At 39.7% G+C, this 14,516-nt stretch overlaps 1 protein-coding gene across 1 annotated transcript in view; it reads right to left on the bottom strand.

Annotated features, from left to right (window-relative positions):
- Positions 1–14,516, bottom strand: part of Cyb5a (cytochrome b5 type A) — a 34,889-nt gene that overhangs the window by 7,348 nt on the left and 13,025 nt on the right. The window contains exons 2-3 of the mRNA XM_004861957.4: positions 2,411–2,539; positions 520–549 (exon numbers count right to left, since the gene is read on the bottom strand). Of these exons, the coding sequence (XP_004862014.1) occupies positions 520–549; positions 2,411–2,539 (159 nt within the window). The remainder of the gene's footprint in view (positions 1–519; positions 550–2,410; positions 2,540–14,516) is intronic.

Genomic DNA, 14,516 nt, shown 5'->3' with positions numbered 1-14,516 from the left:
CTCTGCCCAGAGACGTAGAAAAGAGAGAAACATGGGCAGTCCCTTCAAAGATTCAGGCAAAAGGCTTCAACTCAGTCAGGCTTTAAACTGTGAAAACAGGGCTCATGTCATAGCTTGCAGGTCAGAAGCTCAGTGCTACCGGTAAAAAAGTAGCTCTTTGTAAGGTTAAATTGTTTTGTTTTTTTGGCTGTACAGGGTTTTTTGTGTGCTATGTAAACAATCGTTCCACCACTGAGCCATGCCCCCAGACATGAAAAGGTATTTACTGATAATTATGATGAAATAATTTAAGTATTGAGAGTTGTACAAAAATAACACACAAGCTCTCTGCATAAAACATACCAATTCGTCCTTTCAAATAAAACTTTTGTGGAGCCAGCAGCTTAATTATTTATCTTATCTACAAAGAACTCTGCCTCAATCAGGTAAGTAAAAGACCTTTGCCTTGAGTTTGACAGGTATTAAATAAAACGAAGATAACCCCCCATCCACTAACACATCTGAGATAGTCACACTTACCGAAGGCTTGGCTAACTTTGGTCTGTCATCCTGCAAAAAGTAAAAAGAACCACATTGTATAATAATGAAACATCTACAACTGTGTTCCTTTGAGATTTGTTTTAAAATTACTATTCAGTAATTAGCATTTTGGGTTGAGCATTCCACTGTTAAACACAAAGTCTGATGGCTTCATAGCAGATGACGGATGATTTAGCGGCAACGGGTATATTCTGTGTAGAGTTTCAGAGCTGAAAATGGTATTCATGACAGTTCTACTTATTTGTAGATGTGTGTAGGCATTTACTAGACCTGTATCATGATCTGTAATTTGAGGAGCAGCTGATTCCTTCCTTCTCTCCTGTTAAATTCCCTTTGAGACGTTATCTCGTATTCATGTGCCATCCTCAGTGAATTCCTGCAATTTCTCATGCACTATTTAAAACTTAGCCTGAGGATGTCAAACACCAAAGGTGTCTACAGGCCAAGCACAGGTAAGCTCAGCAGGCAGGTAAAGAAGAACTGCTGTAGTCATGGCCTGAATTCCTCTCCCCATGCTCACAAACACTGGATGGGGAAAACAAGGATGGGATGGACCTCTCTGATTACCATGAAACTATTTCATTTCTGGAAAGTATGGTGATGAAAATATAGAGGCATATAAATTTTCCAGATAGGTGAGACATACTCCTTCAAAATATACATCTCTTACCACCAAAATGAAACAAACCGAAGCAAAATCCTCCTTACTCAATGAAGGTTGTTTACTCAATGAAGGTTGTTCTAAGATGGATTTCCTACTTGCCTACTTTGTAGGCCTTCTACAAAAAGCCCAATTTAACCTTTCCTTCATTTACAGTCATTAAAAAGCATCATTTATATCTAACTCTTGTAAATGTAACTCTTTTTTTTTTTTTTCGTATTGGGGATTGAACTCAGGACCTTGTGCTTGCAAGGCAGGCAGCAGCACCACTGAGCTAAATCCCCAGCTACATCTAACTCTTTATGTATTTTTAAATCTTTTTCATAGCTTGATCACTTGAGATACGGCTATTGGCTGATGTTTCTCATCAGAGAAAAGCCTGCTCCTGGCAGCTTCCCCACCCTGGCTGCTGCTTGTGATGTACCAGGAGCCAGGGAAGCAGAAAGGAGCTAGATGATGTCTTGCGGCAGAAGACAGTTTAACACATGGCCTGGCATCCACTGTCTACTCTGAAACCCAGAGAAATGAAAGATGCCCTCCCAAGTCTTCACCTATGTACCCAGTAAGTCAGTTAGGTGACTGACTACAGAGCTCCATGTGGTCACTCAAAACTGCCATAGTAGGATCTAACTTCATACTACAGCCCTGTGTTTATATAAAAGCCAAATGGGGCCAGTGTTTTTCAAAAGTCAGGGAATCCACTGGGACCAAAGGTCAGGGGAGAAAAGTGAACAGAACAAAGACAATATACGAGTTTTACATAAGACAGAGCCTATTTGTTTAATGTAGCATGGCCCTTAAAATCTTTTAAAATTAAAATATCCTCAAACGAATGAAAATAGAAACGGAATTTCTTCAGAAAAAAACATGTTGGTCAAAAAAACAAGGAAAAAAAGCTATGCTGAGTTGACAGTACCACCACCTTTTAAAATATGCTACTTCATGAAACTTTCATCAAAGCCTGAGATGTGCTCTCCCACCCAGCATAGGCCCTAGGGGCCAAAGCATTCTGACTCAGGGCCAGTGAAAAATGCAACCAATGAAATCCAATGAAAATTCAGGTTGACTTATTTACGATAAAAAATGGTTTTCTCAAATTAGGAGTTGCTTTTGTCTTACTCCTTTTAACTTTTGTGTACATACAAATCTTCACTTGGGTTAGGTCCAATAGTCTTAAAAAGAAGAAAGAACTCCAGAAAAAATACTTACAGGGTGGACCTCCCCAATGATAAATGTTTTAGACAGTTCTCTAGCATCAGTAGAATGCCCGACATCTTCAAAATTCTCTGTAGCATCACCCCCAGCTTGTTCTCTTAAGACTTCTTCCCCACCGGGATGCTATTCAAAGGATAGACAGAATAAAGTTTAGTATGTTCTCAGGAAAATTAGTTTAAAGAAATGATACGCTTATTTAGCCAAATAAGTCACTCCAGAAATCAGAAATGACAATGGGTAACTGCAATTGTCTACAATGTGCATTAAACTTACTCTTTTGCACTCAGTTTTCTTCAGAAAAGTGCAGTAGCGCCTTCCTCTGTTATTCTCCTCCATGTTGCTCACATGGCAACAGAAGTTTTACAAAGGTATCATGAATGTTTTAGTAATGTCTGCTTTGCTTGTTCATAAAGCTGTCAAGACTGTTCCCTTTCATCTGTACCTAATCTATGTCTTTAGTCCTCCACTTGAGATTTTCTCAATCTAAGTGTGGACTTAGGAGTGGCTACTGGCCTGAGATAACAATTTGCAAAATGGAGAAGAGTATGTTATTTCCCTTTGGGAAGCATATCGTGCACCACTTTCTAGTAGGAAAAAAAGAAAAGTAACTTGCCCACGCTGCTGCCATCAGAATATATTACTGATAGGGATCAGCAGCAACAAGGAAAGAGGCCATTTCTACAGACAGAAGAGGTGGGAAGAGCCTCCTCCCTTTAATAAGTGCATGTCAGTAATACAGAACAGCTTTGTTCATTCTAGGGAACTGGTACACGTATAGAACACATCTTGATCATTTTTGATACTTTTACTCGCCTTTCCTTTTTCTCCCATCTCCCCTGATCCCCTTCCCCATCTCCAAGAATCTACTTTCAAAGTCTTTTCTATACTAGCAGCATTTTATCTGCTTTTATTGGTAAAACAAAGAGCACTCATGGGACAGGGAGAGAATTTTTTTTCCTTTTAAGATGCTTAGTAAGGGGCTCCATCACTGGACATTCGTGAGGAGATCTAGAGATTCTCAGGTAAGAGAAGGCATTCTCAGACAAGCAAAAACAAAATGGTGCTTGACTAAATCCTATTTTATAAAGTGGGAGGGGACCTTTCTTAAATGGACCTTGAGGATTATCTTAGATCAAATTCACCCTGACCACAAGCATATCACCAATAAGAGGCCAACAACAACAATTATTACTGTTTGAAGTTATATTTCATATCATTTTGTTCGTAAAATTATGTGGATAGAAATTTTGTCTACCTTGTTCACACTATTTATCCCATAGTTCAATGCCTAGAAGTATTTGTTGTATAAATAAATAAGAACAAGTCGGGCCAGGGATTTAGCTCAGTGGTTTTGCTGCCTGCTGCACAAGTGCAAGGACCTGAGTTCAATCCCTGGTACCAAAAAAAAAAAAAGAACAAGTCTTCATATGTTGGTTTTAGAACTATTATATATATCTGTTCAGTAGCTGATGTGAACTTTGTCTCACTCCAATCAGTTCATACAACTCTTTTCCCTGGACCGTAAGTTCTTACATTCAGATCATTTGATTTCACATTTAACTGCTGCCTAACTCATTTAATCAAAATATTTCACAAGCATGTGCAAGGCACTGTGTAGAACACAAGAAAGTCTGTGGAAAATCAATGTAATTTCATCCTGAAGAAGCACACGATTCATTTGGAGTAAGAAATAATGGAAAAGACCTCTAGCCTTCACAGATATGGCCTCACAGTTTTGACTACCCATGAACAATGCCACGGTTCCCAAACACGCAGCATCTGTGCAGTAAGGCAGGACGGAACCAGTTCTAAAGAGGGCAGTGTGAAGGAACCACCTGCCTCAGGGCTCTCCAGGGCCACTTCACAGTGCAGCCTGCCCATTCCTAACTTATCTTTTTTTTTTTTTTTTTGAGATAGGGTCTTGCTATGTAGTGCAGGAGGGCCTTGAACTCACTGTGTATCCCAGGCTTGTCTCAAACTCAAGGTGATCCTTCTGCCACATCCTCCAGATGTGTACCACCACACCCAGCCTTCTTATCTTTTTTAACTTTAAAAAATCTCTCCCAGTTTTGCTAAGGTAAAAATGACTAATACATACCACAGAATGTACGGTATATAATGTAACATAATATTCTGATATATGTTATGAAAGATTCACTCAATGTACTTAACCTATTACCTCACACACATATCAATGTTCTTGTAGGGAGAATATTTAAGATCTACTCTTAGCAATTTCTAAGTACACTTTATTATTAACAATCACCCCTTGATATACAACACATCCCCAGAATGAGAGTTCAGCACAAACCAGCTCTGAAAGAAAAAGCTTTTGGCAGCTGATTCATCTTAGGAGAGGCCAATGTACAAGGAGTACGTGACCAATGACCGAGTATGCTTCTGTTTTAAGATCAAGGAGAACCTGTTTTACCATCTTGTCAATCCAAGGGCATGAAAGGGTAAGGGGAAGTTCTTATCTGTAGAATGCAATGAGAGCTTACAAAATACAGTTTAGCTTATTTATACTAATTTTATATACATTAAGAATTTTATAGCTTTAGTCCTTGTTTTACAATCACTAAAGGTCTAAAGTGTTTTTCACTTACACTTTATTTAATGTGAGAAATACAGTTATAACTGTACTTCTAAGTTTGAGGATTTACCAAAGTTCAGGGTGTACCAAATACATTCAAAAATGAAAGGAGTCAAGTGCAGTGGCACACTCCTGTGATCCCAGCACTTAGAAGGCTGAGGCAGAAGGATCACCCCACAAGTTCAAGCCAGCCTGGGCTACATAGTGAGTTCAAGGCCAGTCAAAACTATGTAGGGAGACCTTGACTCAAGGAGTAGGGGCGGTATGGGGAGGGATACAAATAAGGCAAGAAACGAAGTGTTGAATGAAATCAATAAATTCAAGGAAAGGAGAGGAGATAGGTCATTTCAGTTAGGAGGATGAGCAACAAAAGAATCCTCAATATGCCAAATACTGACAGGGAAGATGAACTATTCCTCAGTCCAATTACCCCTCATTCCAATTAAAGGTACTCATTGAGCCTGGGTGGACTTAATCATCTCATAGGGGTATCCAGGCTTTCAGCTTGCTGAGGCCACAGTGAACAAACAGGAATTGTCCTGAGCTGCATATAAAATACAGATATAATACAGTTAATGTATGTAACAAAAACTCCTTTATATTTTTATGCTTGTTATTATCACATTAAAAGCAGAGGCATCCTGTGGGTTATAGGTTGAACCCATCTGAAGATATACACTGGTTTTCCAAGAAATTTAAGAGCTTAAAATGAAAATATTATAAAATTGATAAATTATTCCTCACTAGGCAACAAACATCCATAATGAATTAAACACAATTTACAGCCTCTGGACAATGCTAAAAAACAGAAGTAAGCCCAGAATTGCATTTCATCTTCCATTAACACTGCCAAGCAATATTTTCAGGTACTTGTTGAGTTACTGGCTGTGGAAAAGCAACACACTTAAAACTATGACCAACATATCACACTTTACCTACAAGCCAGCCATGTCCATGGCCACACCACATCTTTGCATTAAACCCCAGTGGTAATAATTTGCTTTAATCTAAAAAGCACTCAATATGAGAGAACTTTATCTGCTCCTGGGATTGCTTCCTTCAGTAGAAAAGCCAAGGTTATCAGGATTAATCATACTTAAAGCCTCCCTCTGAGGCCACATGATAAGAGTCATTCACAATCAAGTTCTAAGAACCTCACTAAGACACAAGGACTGCTTAACACTAAGGGGCTCAGTGGTTTACACACAGAGATTCGAAAAAAAAAAACTTAACCCAAACCTTATAGACAAAGAAGCTCTGGTGCTCATAGATGTCACACCCCACGCTGCTCATATGGCGAAGCCTGTCCCAGCAGGTCTCATTCATCTGCACCTCATTCTCTGTCCCTCAACAGTCTCTTCTTCAATAACAACTAGTACTAGTATTACATACAGCAAGCAACATGCAATCTTTTCCAAATGAAAATGAAAGAGTCCAATTTCCCATCCGCAGGAAAAAAAATAAATATCAAGTAAAATAGAATGTGCTCTGTAAAAGCACAACAATGGAAATACAACAAGTGTCAACAACAGAGTAAATACCATTGATAAATGTATGATTTGGGGGTTACTTTTTATGTTAAAAGGCCAAGAATAATTAAATATGCACATGGAATGTGATGTCTCAAATCCTTTTTAGAGAGGTCAAAGAAAAATGTTAAAGGTAAAAATGCATTAGTATAGATTCCACAGTATTCAAGATTTCTGAAACTGCAGTAAAATCTATTTCATATTTAATAGTGTGCACTAAAAATGGAGTAAGATAAAAACTGACAGGATACTATTATTATTAGATTATGTATTATTAGATACTATTCCAGGTACAGACGATTCCAATAAATAACAAATTCTTAATATGAAGGCATTAACCTCAAGGAGAAGGAAAATGTTGCTGTTAAAGACAAAGTCACTTTAGACTCACATATGCAGAATGCAGCTATGATTTACTCAGAAACTGCTTACTAAGTAAAAACAATCTCCAGGCCCATTCTTCTTCCTGTTTGTTTCTATGGCTATTTTACAGTTCCCAAGACTCTACCCAGAAAATAAAATGGGCATATTTTTGGAATTAATCTTTGCAGTTATGTTCCTTTGTCAGAAATAATTTAATATAATAAGACTGTCTGAGGGTTGATACAGAATATTTTTGTTTAGTAGTTGTCCTTAAGCCCTATAATTCCTATATTTTATTGGCACAAAGAATAAACTTTCAAACTCAAAGATTAGATGGTCTTGTTCATGTGACAGGAAAGTCTTGCATCCTTGTCAAGGAAACCAGGGGGGCTTCTCATGCATTTCATTGCTTCAGCCACCAACTGGCTTTCTTTGTTCCAGTCCCTCACCCATTCTTGCCCCTCTGATGTAGCACTATTGTAATACTCATCCTCAAATTGTTTTGACCATTTCTTGTACCCTACCCAAAAACTATATTGGTGAATTACTCAAGTCAAACGCCTGTCGAATTTCTCCACCAAGGGAGTACCATCACCTAAACAGCACAGGTGCCTTCAGCTGAGCAACTAAATCAAGTGGGGGAAGGTTGTTCATTGCTCCAGTCTCTGTTTCTCCTTCCTCCATAATACTTAAATTTTTAGTTGAGAATCAGCCAGTAAATATAGTTCCAGCCTCCCTTGCTGCTGGGTATCCCATGCAATTAAATTCTGGCTAATGGAAACCAAGCAGAAGTGTTTACAGAATGTTCTAGAGGTCTTTCCTTTAGAGTGCTGTGTCCTTCTGCCCTCTTTTCTGCATCCCTTAATCTTACCTGAAATAGGGATGCTGCCACTGAACCTGAAAATGAGGGCAATGCCCCAGGCAGCCCAAGAAGGGAACTAGATTCATGGACTCCTCAAGGCCTAATGGAACACAGTCATCACACAGCCCTAGGGAATAAGTCTAGCTTCTTCATGACAGATGAATAAACTCCTATCCTGTTTAAGCACAATTATTTGGGGTTCCACTCAGCCTAATTCTAATCACTATATTAATTATTTAGTCAAGAAATATAGCCTGCCAAATACCATGGCAAGTACATAAGCATATTTCTAAGCCTCAAGAAACTTAAAGCAAAGTCAGGGCAAGTGTCTTGACATATATGAAACAAGTCAAGAAATGTTAAAGGGCCACAATGAATTGGTAACCAAACAGTATTTTTAGACTTCTATCTAGAAAAGTAGAAACTTTAAAGAAATAATCTAAGTCCTTTTCAGATATTCAGAATTTGTATAAACCAAAGAGATAAATAAAAATGAATGAGCCAAAGAGGAGTATCAGCTCATAAGAAGGGTTGCTGTACAAAGCATGCTTGGGGTTGGGGAGGAAATTAGTTTGAAGAAAGAAAAAGTATGTAAGGCTGGATATGGATGGTTAGAATGGAGCCAAGTATGTAGGGGGTGGAGGGCCAGTGTGATGTGAAGGATAATGACCACTCTGAGATCCTGAAGGAGAATGTAGCATGACAGTATGCAAGGGGAATCTGTCTACAGAAGACCAGAGGGGCTGAGGGACTGGGCAGTGTACATGCCAAATGCACCACAGCTCCATGGCAGCATAGCACTGTTGTTACAGAGTACCCTTGTGGCACGACACCAATGAAGCATGGCATGGCACTGTGAAGAATGGCACCAGAGTGCAGGACACCAAAGCAGCTCAGCACTACAACACCCAACACCAACACTGTTATGCAGGGGCCCCATCCCTAGGCATGACACCACCACAGCTTGCCTCATCTGACCCAGTCAGGAGCAGCACAATGTTTGGCTTCTTGGGCCTGCCACTGCCCTCAGCCCATCCTAGACTCCAGCCTTAATGAACCACTCCCAAATTCCTGCAAAGTCTGAGCTCCATTATAGCTTTGAGCCTAGCTCAAAAGCATATAAAGCTGGAGCTTTTGACTCAAATTGGCAGGCTGAAGCTTAAAAATCCCAGAAGGCTAGAGTTTTAAAGGACTCTCAGAGACCCAACATCCTAAATTTACAGGTGGAGAGAATGGGACTCTAGGGCTTGTATAGATGTTACCCCCAAAGCCTCATGTGGACATCGGTGGAGCTTTCAAAGGTGGCTGGATCTAGAGTATGTTATGCTGGAATCTGATGCTGGGATTGATACCCTAAGGGCAGGTAGCCTGGATAGAATATAAGGGACAGAAAGAGGGTGACTTGTCACTTGTCACTTGCTGCATGCTACTTTTGCTGCCTTCTGCCTGCCATGAAATGTTTCTCCTCTGCAATACCCCTTTGCCATGCTGCCCTGCCTTAGAGCCAGTCAATTATGGACTGAAACCTCTACAAACTGTGAGCTGAAATAAATCTTTCCTCCTTTAACTTTGAGTGTTGGGTATTTTATCTCAGCATTGAGAAAAAAGTAACTAAGATAGGGACCTAGAGAAATATGCCCGTGCCACACTGATAATTAGGAAGAAGGCAGGCCAAAGCCAGGTTTCTGAATTTTAATATAACTCCTCTCCTTTCTTTAAACTTGCAAATTAAATGACCATTTTTATATTTTAACAAAGTAAAAATAAGCACAAAAAGGTTATCTTCAAAATAAAGTTTCTTCATAAATTTCTGTTTTGGGAATTTGGAGGGAAACCTCTCATATCCTCTAAACCTAAAGAAATTTTCTCATTTGCTTTACTTTTCTGGAAATTATCAAGAAAGATTCAAAAGACAAACTTCTATGACAATACTCCAACTGGGTACAATGTTATCCCAATTAAAAAGCCAAAAGGTTAGGCAGGTACACTATAACATCACAATATGCATTCAGTTAGTGTCTGGCTCTCTGAATTTGCTTAAAAATAGGACTAAACAGCAAATGAAAAGAAAACAAAACAAACAAAACCCCCAACCCTTTGCCACCTACATGTAATCTATGTGGACCAAAAGTCCAACATTTCTGGCCCTGAAACAGGCTCTTTCATTCCAAATACGTACACTGCAAAAAAAAAAAAAAAATGTGAAGTGAACAGACTGTCCAAAAACAATGCCTAAGCCAAAAAATAAAAAATAAAGGTAAAGATAAACCAAAAGAGTTTGAAGAGCAAACAGTTCATGTAAGATTTAAAATAAAGTAACAAGATAGCCTGACCAAGTGTTTTCTGGATTGTGTTTTTCTAAGATAGGTTATCTAAGATAGCAAAGGCTGACTGTCTCAAAGTAGGTTTGAGTTCCTTAGATTTCTTCCTGCTGGCCCTGGACTCTGTGAAGGAGCAAGCACCTGCATATACGAAAGGCTCACCTCCTCAGTGAATCCTCACAGGCACCATCTGAATCACTTCTCCCCCTCCTATTTTGATGATCTGGACATGAACTTCACAAGAGCTCCATTTGGGCATTACCTGGCTGGCTCCCAAAGCCCATCACTCAAACATCTGCTTAGCGCCACGCCAAGCACTGCAGCCACCAAGATAAGAAAGTCACAGCCTCACCCTCAAAGAGTGATTCCCTTAAGGAAACTGACATGTAGACCAAAAAAGCTGAGTATATTAAGTACCAGGTACAGGAGCCATGGCACAAAAGATGGAGCAGAGAAAGGGCCAGCAGAGTTGACAGGGTTAGTAAGGAAATGGACATCACAAAGGCCCAGGGGTATAACATAATGGCCTTGATATGGAGAAACCACAGGCAGCTGTAAATAACAGTGGAGGACACTTTATGTGGCGGAGGTGAGGGATCCTGCCTCTAGTGGGAATTAACCTATTAACCTGCAAAGACTGGACAGGAAGGGAGAGCCCTTAGAGTTTTGGCCTGAGATATCTGCATTTCACAGGCCAGGGTAACTCTGTCATCCAAACTGTCCATCCTTTCTAGCTTTCAGTCTCTCCTTTCCACTTGAGCAGTTCGGGGGGAAGGACTAGGGGAAAAAATGATATTTAACAGTGGGTAATATTTAATGAATGCCAACTTATCAAGAAGTGTTCTCAGAATGTGGGTATGGCCTTTCAACTCTCAGAACAAACCTACAAGTTAGTTATCCTCATCCCCATTTTACAGATACTCAAGGTGACAGAGTTAGGGAGGAAATGGGGCAGGAACAGGAACACAGGCAGTCTGACTCCAGACCAAGTTTCCGCATCACTGTGTATCCTGAGAGGAAGATATCTTCCTGAGATCTGCTAACACATCTAAATCCAGGTGCCACCCAGCAGTCCACCACACAACCACCAGCCCTTTCTCCTTCCTCTCTAGATGTTCTCTGGTGCCTCTTTGCTGCCCCAAGGTTGTCTCTGCTAGTCAACTTAGCCAGATTTCACAAGTATAAAAATGTGTTGTTTAATCGTTTGTGGTATTAAGATGGTGGGAAAGCACTGTGGAACAAGAATTAAGCACATATCACTTCCCAATATTTTGTAAATAACTCTCATGTCACTTATTAAAATGTTAAAGTAGACCCTCTTAAAAGATTAAATGCTATAATTAGTATGTCTGGCATGTAAGAGGTGTTCAAGTAAATCTACTCTCCTTTCTTCCCACTCCTGTTCTCTCTCTCTCTTCTTTCTTTCTCTTTCCTCTCCTGTTTTCTCTCCTTCTTGCTCTCTCACTCTCTAACTCTCTAGCTCTCTTTGCCTTTCTCTGACAGGATCTCCTTATGTTGCCCAACCTGGCCTGAACCACCCAATCCTCCAGCCTCGGGCCTCAGAGTAGCTAAGATTATAGGTGTGAACCACCATACCCATCCCCCACTCTGTTTTACATTGCCACTAAGAAGTGTATAGTTCCTGGCACATTTTGGTTTCTATAAACTGTTAAAGCCCAATTTTAGCACCATACCCCAAAAGATTCCTCTTCTTTGCAATGTCCTTCACCTTCATGGGATTTCTATGAATTTAATCAGCTGGCTAGATTCTACTATGCCACAAAACCAAAGGACAAGGGTTAACAGAAACATAAGAATAATCAATATTTGTACATGAGATCATTTTCCAGGTAAGATTGAGGATAGACTGGTACTGCAGATGTTAATGGGTTGGCATATACCCTGAATATCACTAGTAATTCTCTTTCCTTGAAAAAGAGGAACAAAACTCTTGTTTTTTAGAACTGAAATAATGTTTGGCCTAAAATGAATCATAAGTGAAAGACAATTTTGTGTTTGATCAGCCCTCATCAACATTTTAAATTCCACCATTACTAAATCTGTCTCAGTAGGTTTAAAGCAAGTAAGCTAACTGGAGATCTAACTATTGCTCTGATTCCTAAGTCTATTCCTAACTATTGCTCTGTCTCCTAAGTTTCTGCTTCTGACATGATGATGTTAGGGGAGAGGGAAGGGCTGGGGCCAGGCCTACTTCTGAAGGACAGGGACAGGGAGCACTGTGCACCGAGCCACCTCCAGGCAGGAGGTGGCAAAAGCAAAACCATCAAAACTGGGGCCCAAGGGCAAATGATTTTTAACCTAAGAGGAGTTGCTACTCTCTTTGTGTGATCTACCTTGAATCAGCATGGCTAAATGATGAGATAATAGAACCACCTCCTTTAAAGCCAAAGATGGGAGGAAATAAGGATTGATAGTAGCACTATTCCTGTCCGATACCAAATAATTAAGCCTTCTTTTCCTTTTATGTCCAGTGTTAAGAATAATAAATTGGGTGGAAACCTATATATGGGGCAAGGGAGAAATTAAACAAGGTGCCAGGAAATTACTCACTCTGGTCCAACAGCCACTCTGTATCAATTTTCCAATATTTTATACATAAACTTTTAATTATTTAATCAATAAATACTTATTGAGTCCTTTCTATGTGCCACACTGTTCTAGGAAGTGGATATATTAATAAATAAAACAAAAATGTTTGCATAAAGCATACTAGTAGGAGACAGAGAAGCAATAACATAATAAAAGTAAATTACATAGTATGCTACAAGGTGATATGTGCTATAGAAAAAAATAGCTGAGGATGTAGCTGAGAGGTAGAACACTTGCCTGGATGCACAAGGCCTTGAGTTTGATCCCCAGCAAAACACACACACACACACACACACACACACACACACACGCAGCAAAATAATGGTTCTCAGGAGGTCAGAAGGCTAAAGACTTGCATAATTCAAAATAGTGGTCAGCACACAAGTGGTTTCTCTTATATGAGAAACCTAAATTATAAATAAAGAGCAAAATAAAAGACAGATAAGAGGAAATAGCTAAATCTTTTGCAAATGGGAAGGTGACCAAGAGATGGAAGGAGGGGGGAGGGCAGGGAGAAAAAGAGGGAAAAAAGAAGTGAGATGTGTTATGTACATGCATCAACTCTCCACAAGGAATGTGAGCATTATGTACTGCAAACATGTACTAATAAAAAATAAAAATTAAAGAAAAATAACTAAGTAAAAACAGTGATCAGGACATGCTTAATTGAGATGATATTTAATTAACACTTGAAAGAGAGGAAGGACTGACCCACTGTATTAGCATTCTCCTCACCAAGACACAATACCAATACCCACAACTTAAAAGAGAGGTTTGATCTGCTCTGGGTTTCAGTCCATAATCAGCTGGCTCTGAGGCAGAGACATCATGGTGGAAAGGTTTGCTGGAGCAAAGTCCTTAGTTCATGGTGGCCAGAAGGGAGAGTAAAACACAAGTTCCAGAGCAGTAGGTGCCAGCAACCAGATATAGACCCAAGGCCATGCTTCCATGATCCACCTAGGAGTGTGCTCCACCAATCCCTGAGGCTGATCCCAACCCAATCAAGTTGAAATGCCACCCTAACCACCACAGCTGTGCAGATATTTCAGGGAATAACTTTCCAATGCAAAGGACTTAAAACAGATCACACTTCCACTACCTCAAAGAACTCTTTACCTAGGAAAAGATTTTATGAACAAATCCTCAGTAGCACGGGAACTAGCACAAAGAATCAACAACTGGGATCACATCTTATTGAAAAGTTTCTGCAATGTAAGAGAAACCACCAACAGAGCTAAGAGACAACCTACAATGTGGGAAAAAAATTGTAACAGCTGTTCCTCAGACAAAGGACTACTATCTGGAATATATAAAGAACTTTAAAAAATCAGACCTCCCTAAAGACCCAATTCAAAAATGGGGATCTGAAATGAACGGAAATTTCTCAGACAAAGACGTAAAAGCATCAAATAAACATATGAAAAAAATGTTTGACATCACTGGTCATTCGAGAGATGCAGAAGAAAGCAACACTGAGATTCCACCTGACCCCAGAAAGAATGGCTGCTATCAAGATATCAACCAATAACAAATGTTGGTGGGGTTGTGGGGAAAAAGGAACCCTTCTCCATTGTTGGTGGGAGTGCAGACTGGTGCAACCACTGTGGAAATCATTATGGAGATATCACAAAGAACTAGGACTAGAGGTCCCATTTGACCCAGCTATTTCTCTGCTGGGTATCTTCCCAAAAGAATAAAAAGAATCATACCACAACCATATACACACACCCATGTTTATAGTGGCACAGTTTGTAATAGCTAAAGTGTGGAAACAGCCCAAGTGCCCATCAACTGGAGACTGGATAAAGAAAATGTGGTTTTT

This window comes from Heterocephalus glaber, unplaced genomic scaffold, assembly GCF_053883595.1.
Source record: "Heterocephalus glaber isolate CG9 unplaced genomic scaffold, H.glaber_assembly_v1.0 deba00000331, whole genome shotgun sequence".
Taxonomy (NCBI): domain Eukaryota; kingdom Metazoa; phylum Chordata; class Mammalia; order Rodentia; family Bathyergidae; genus Heterocephalus; species Heterocephalus glaber.
The sequence above is the reverse complement of the archived record's forward strand: the minus strand, read 5'-3'. Positions and strand labels throughout refer to the sequence as shown.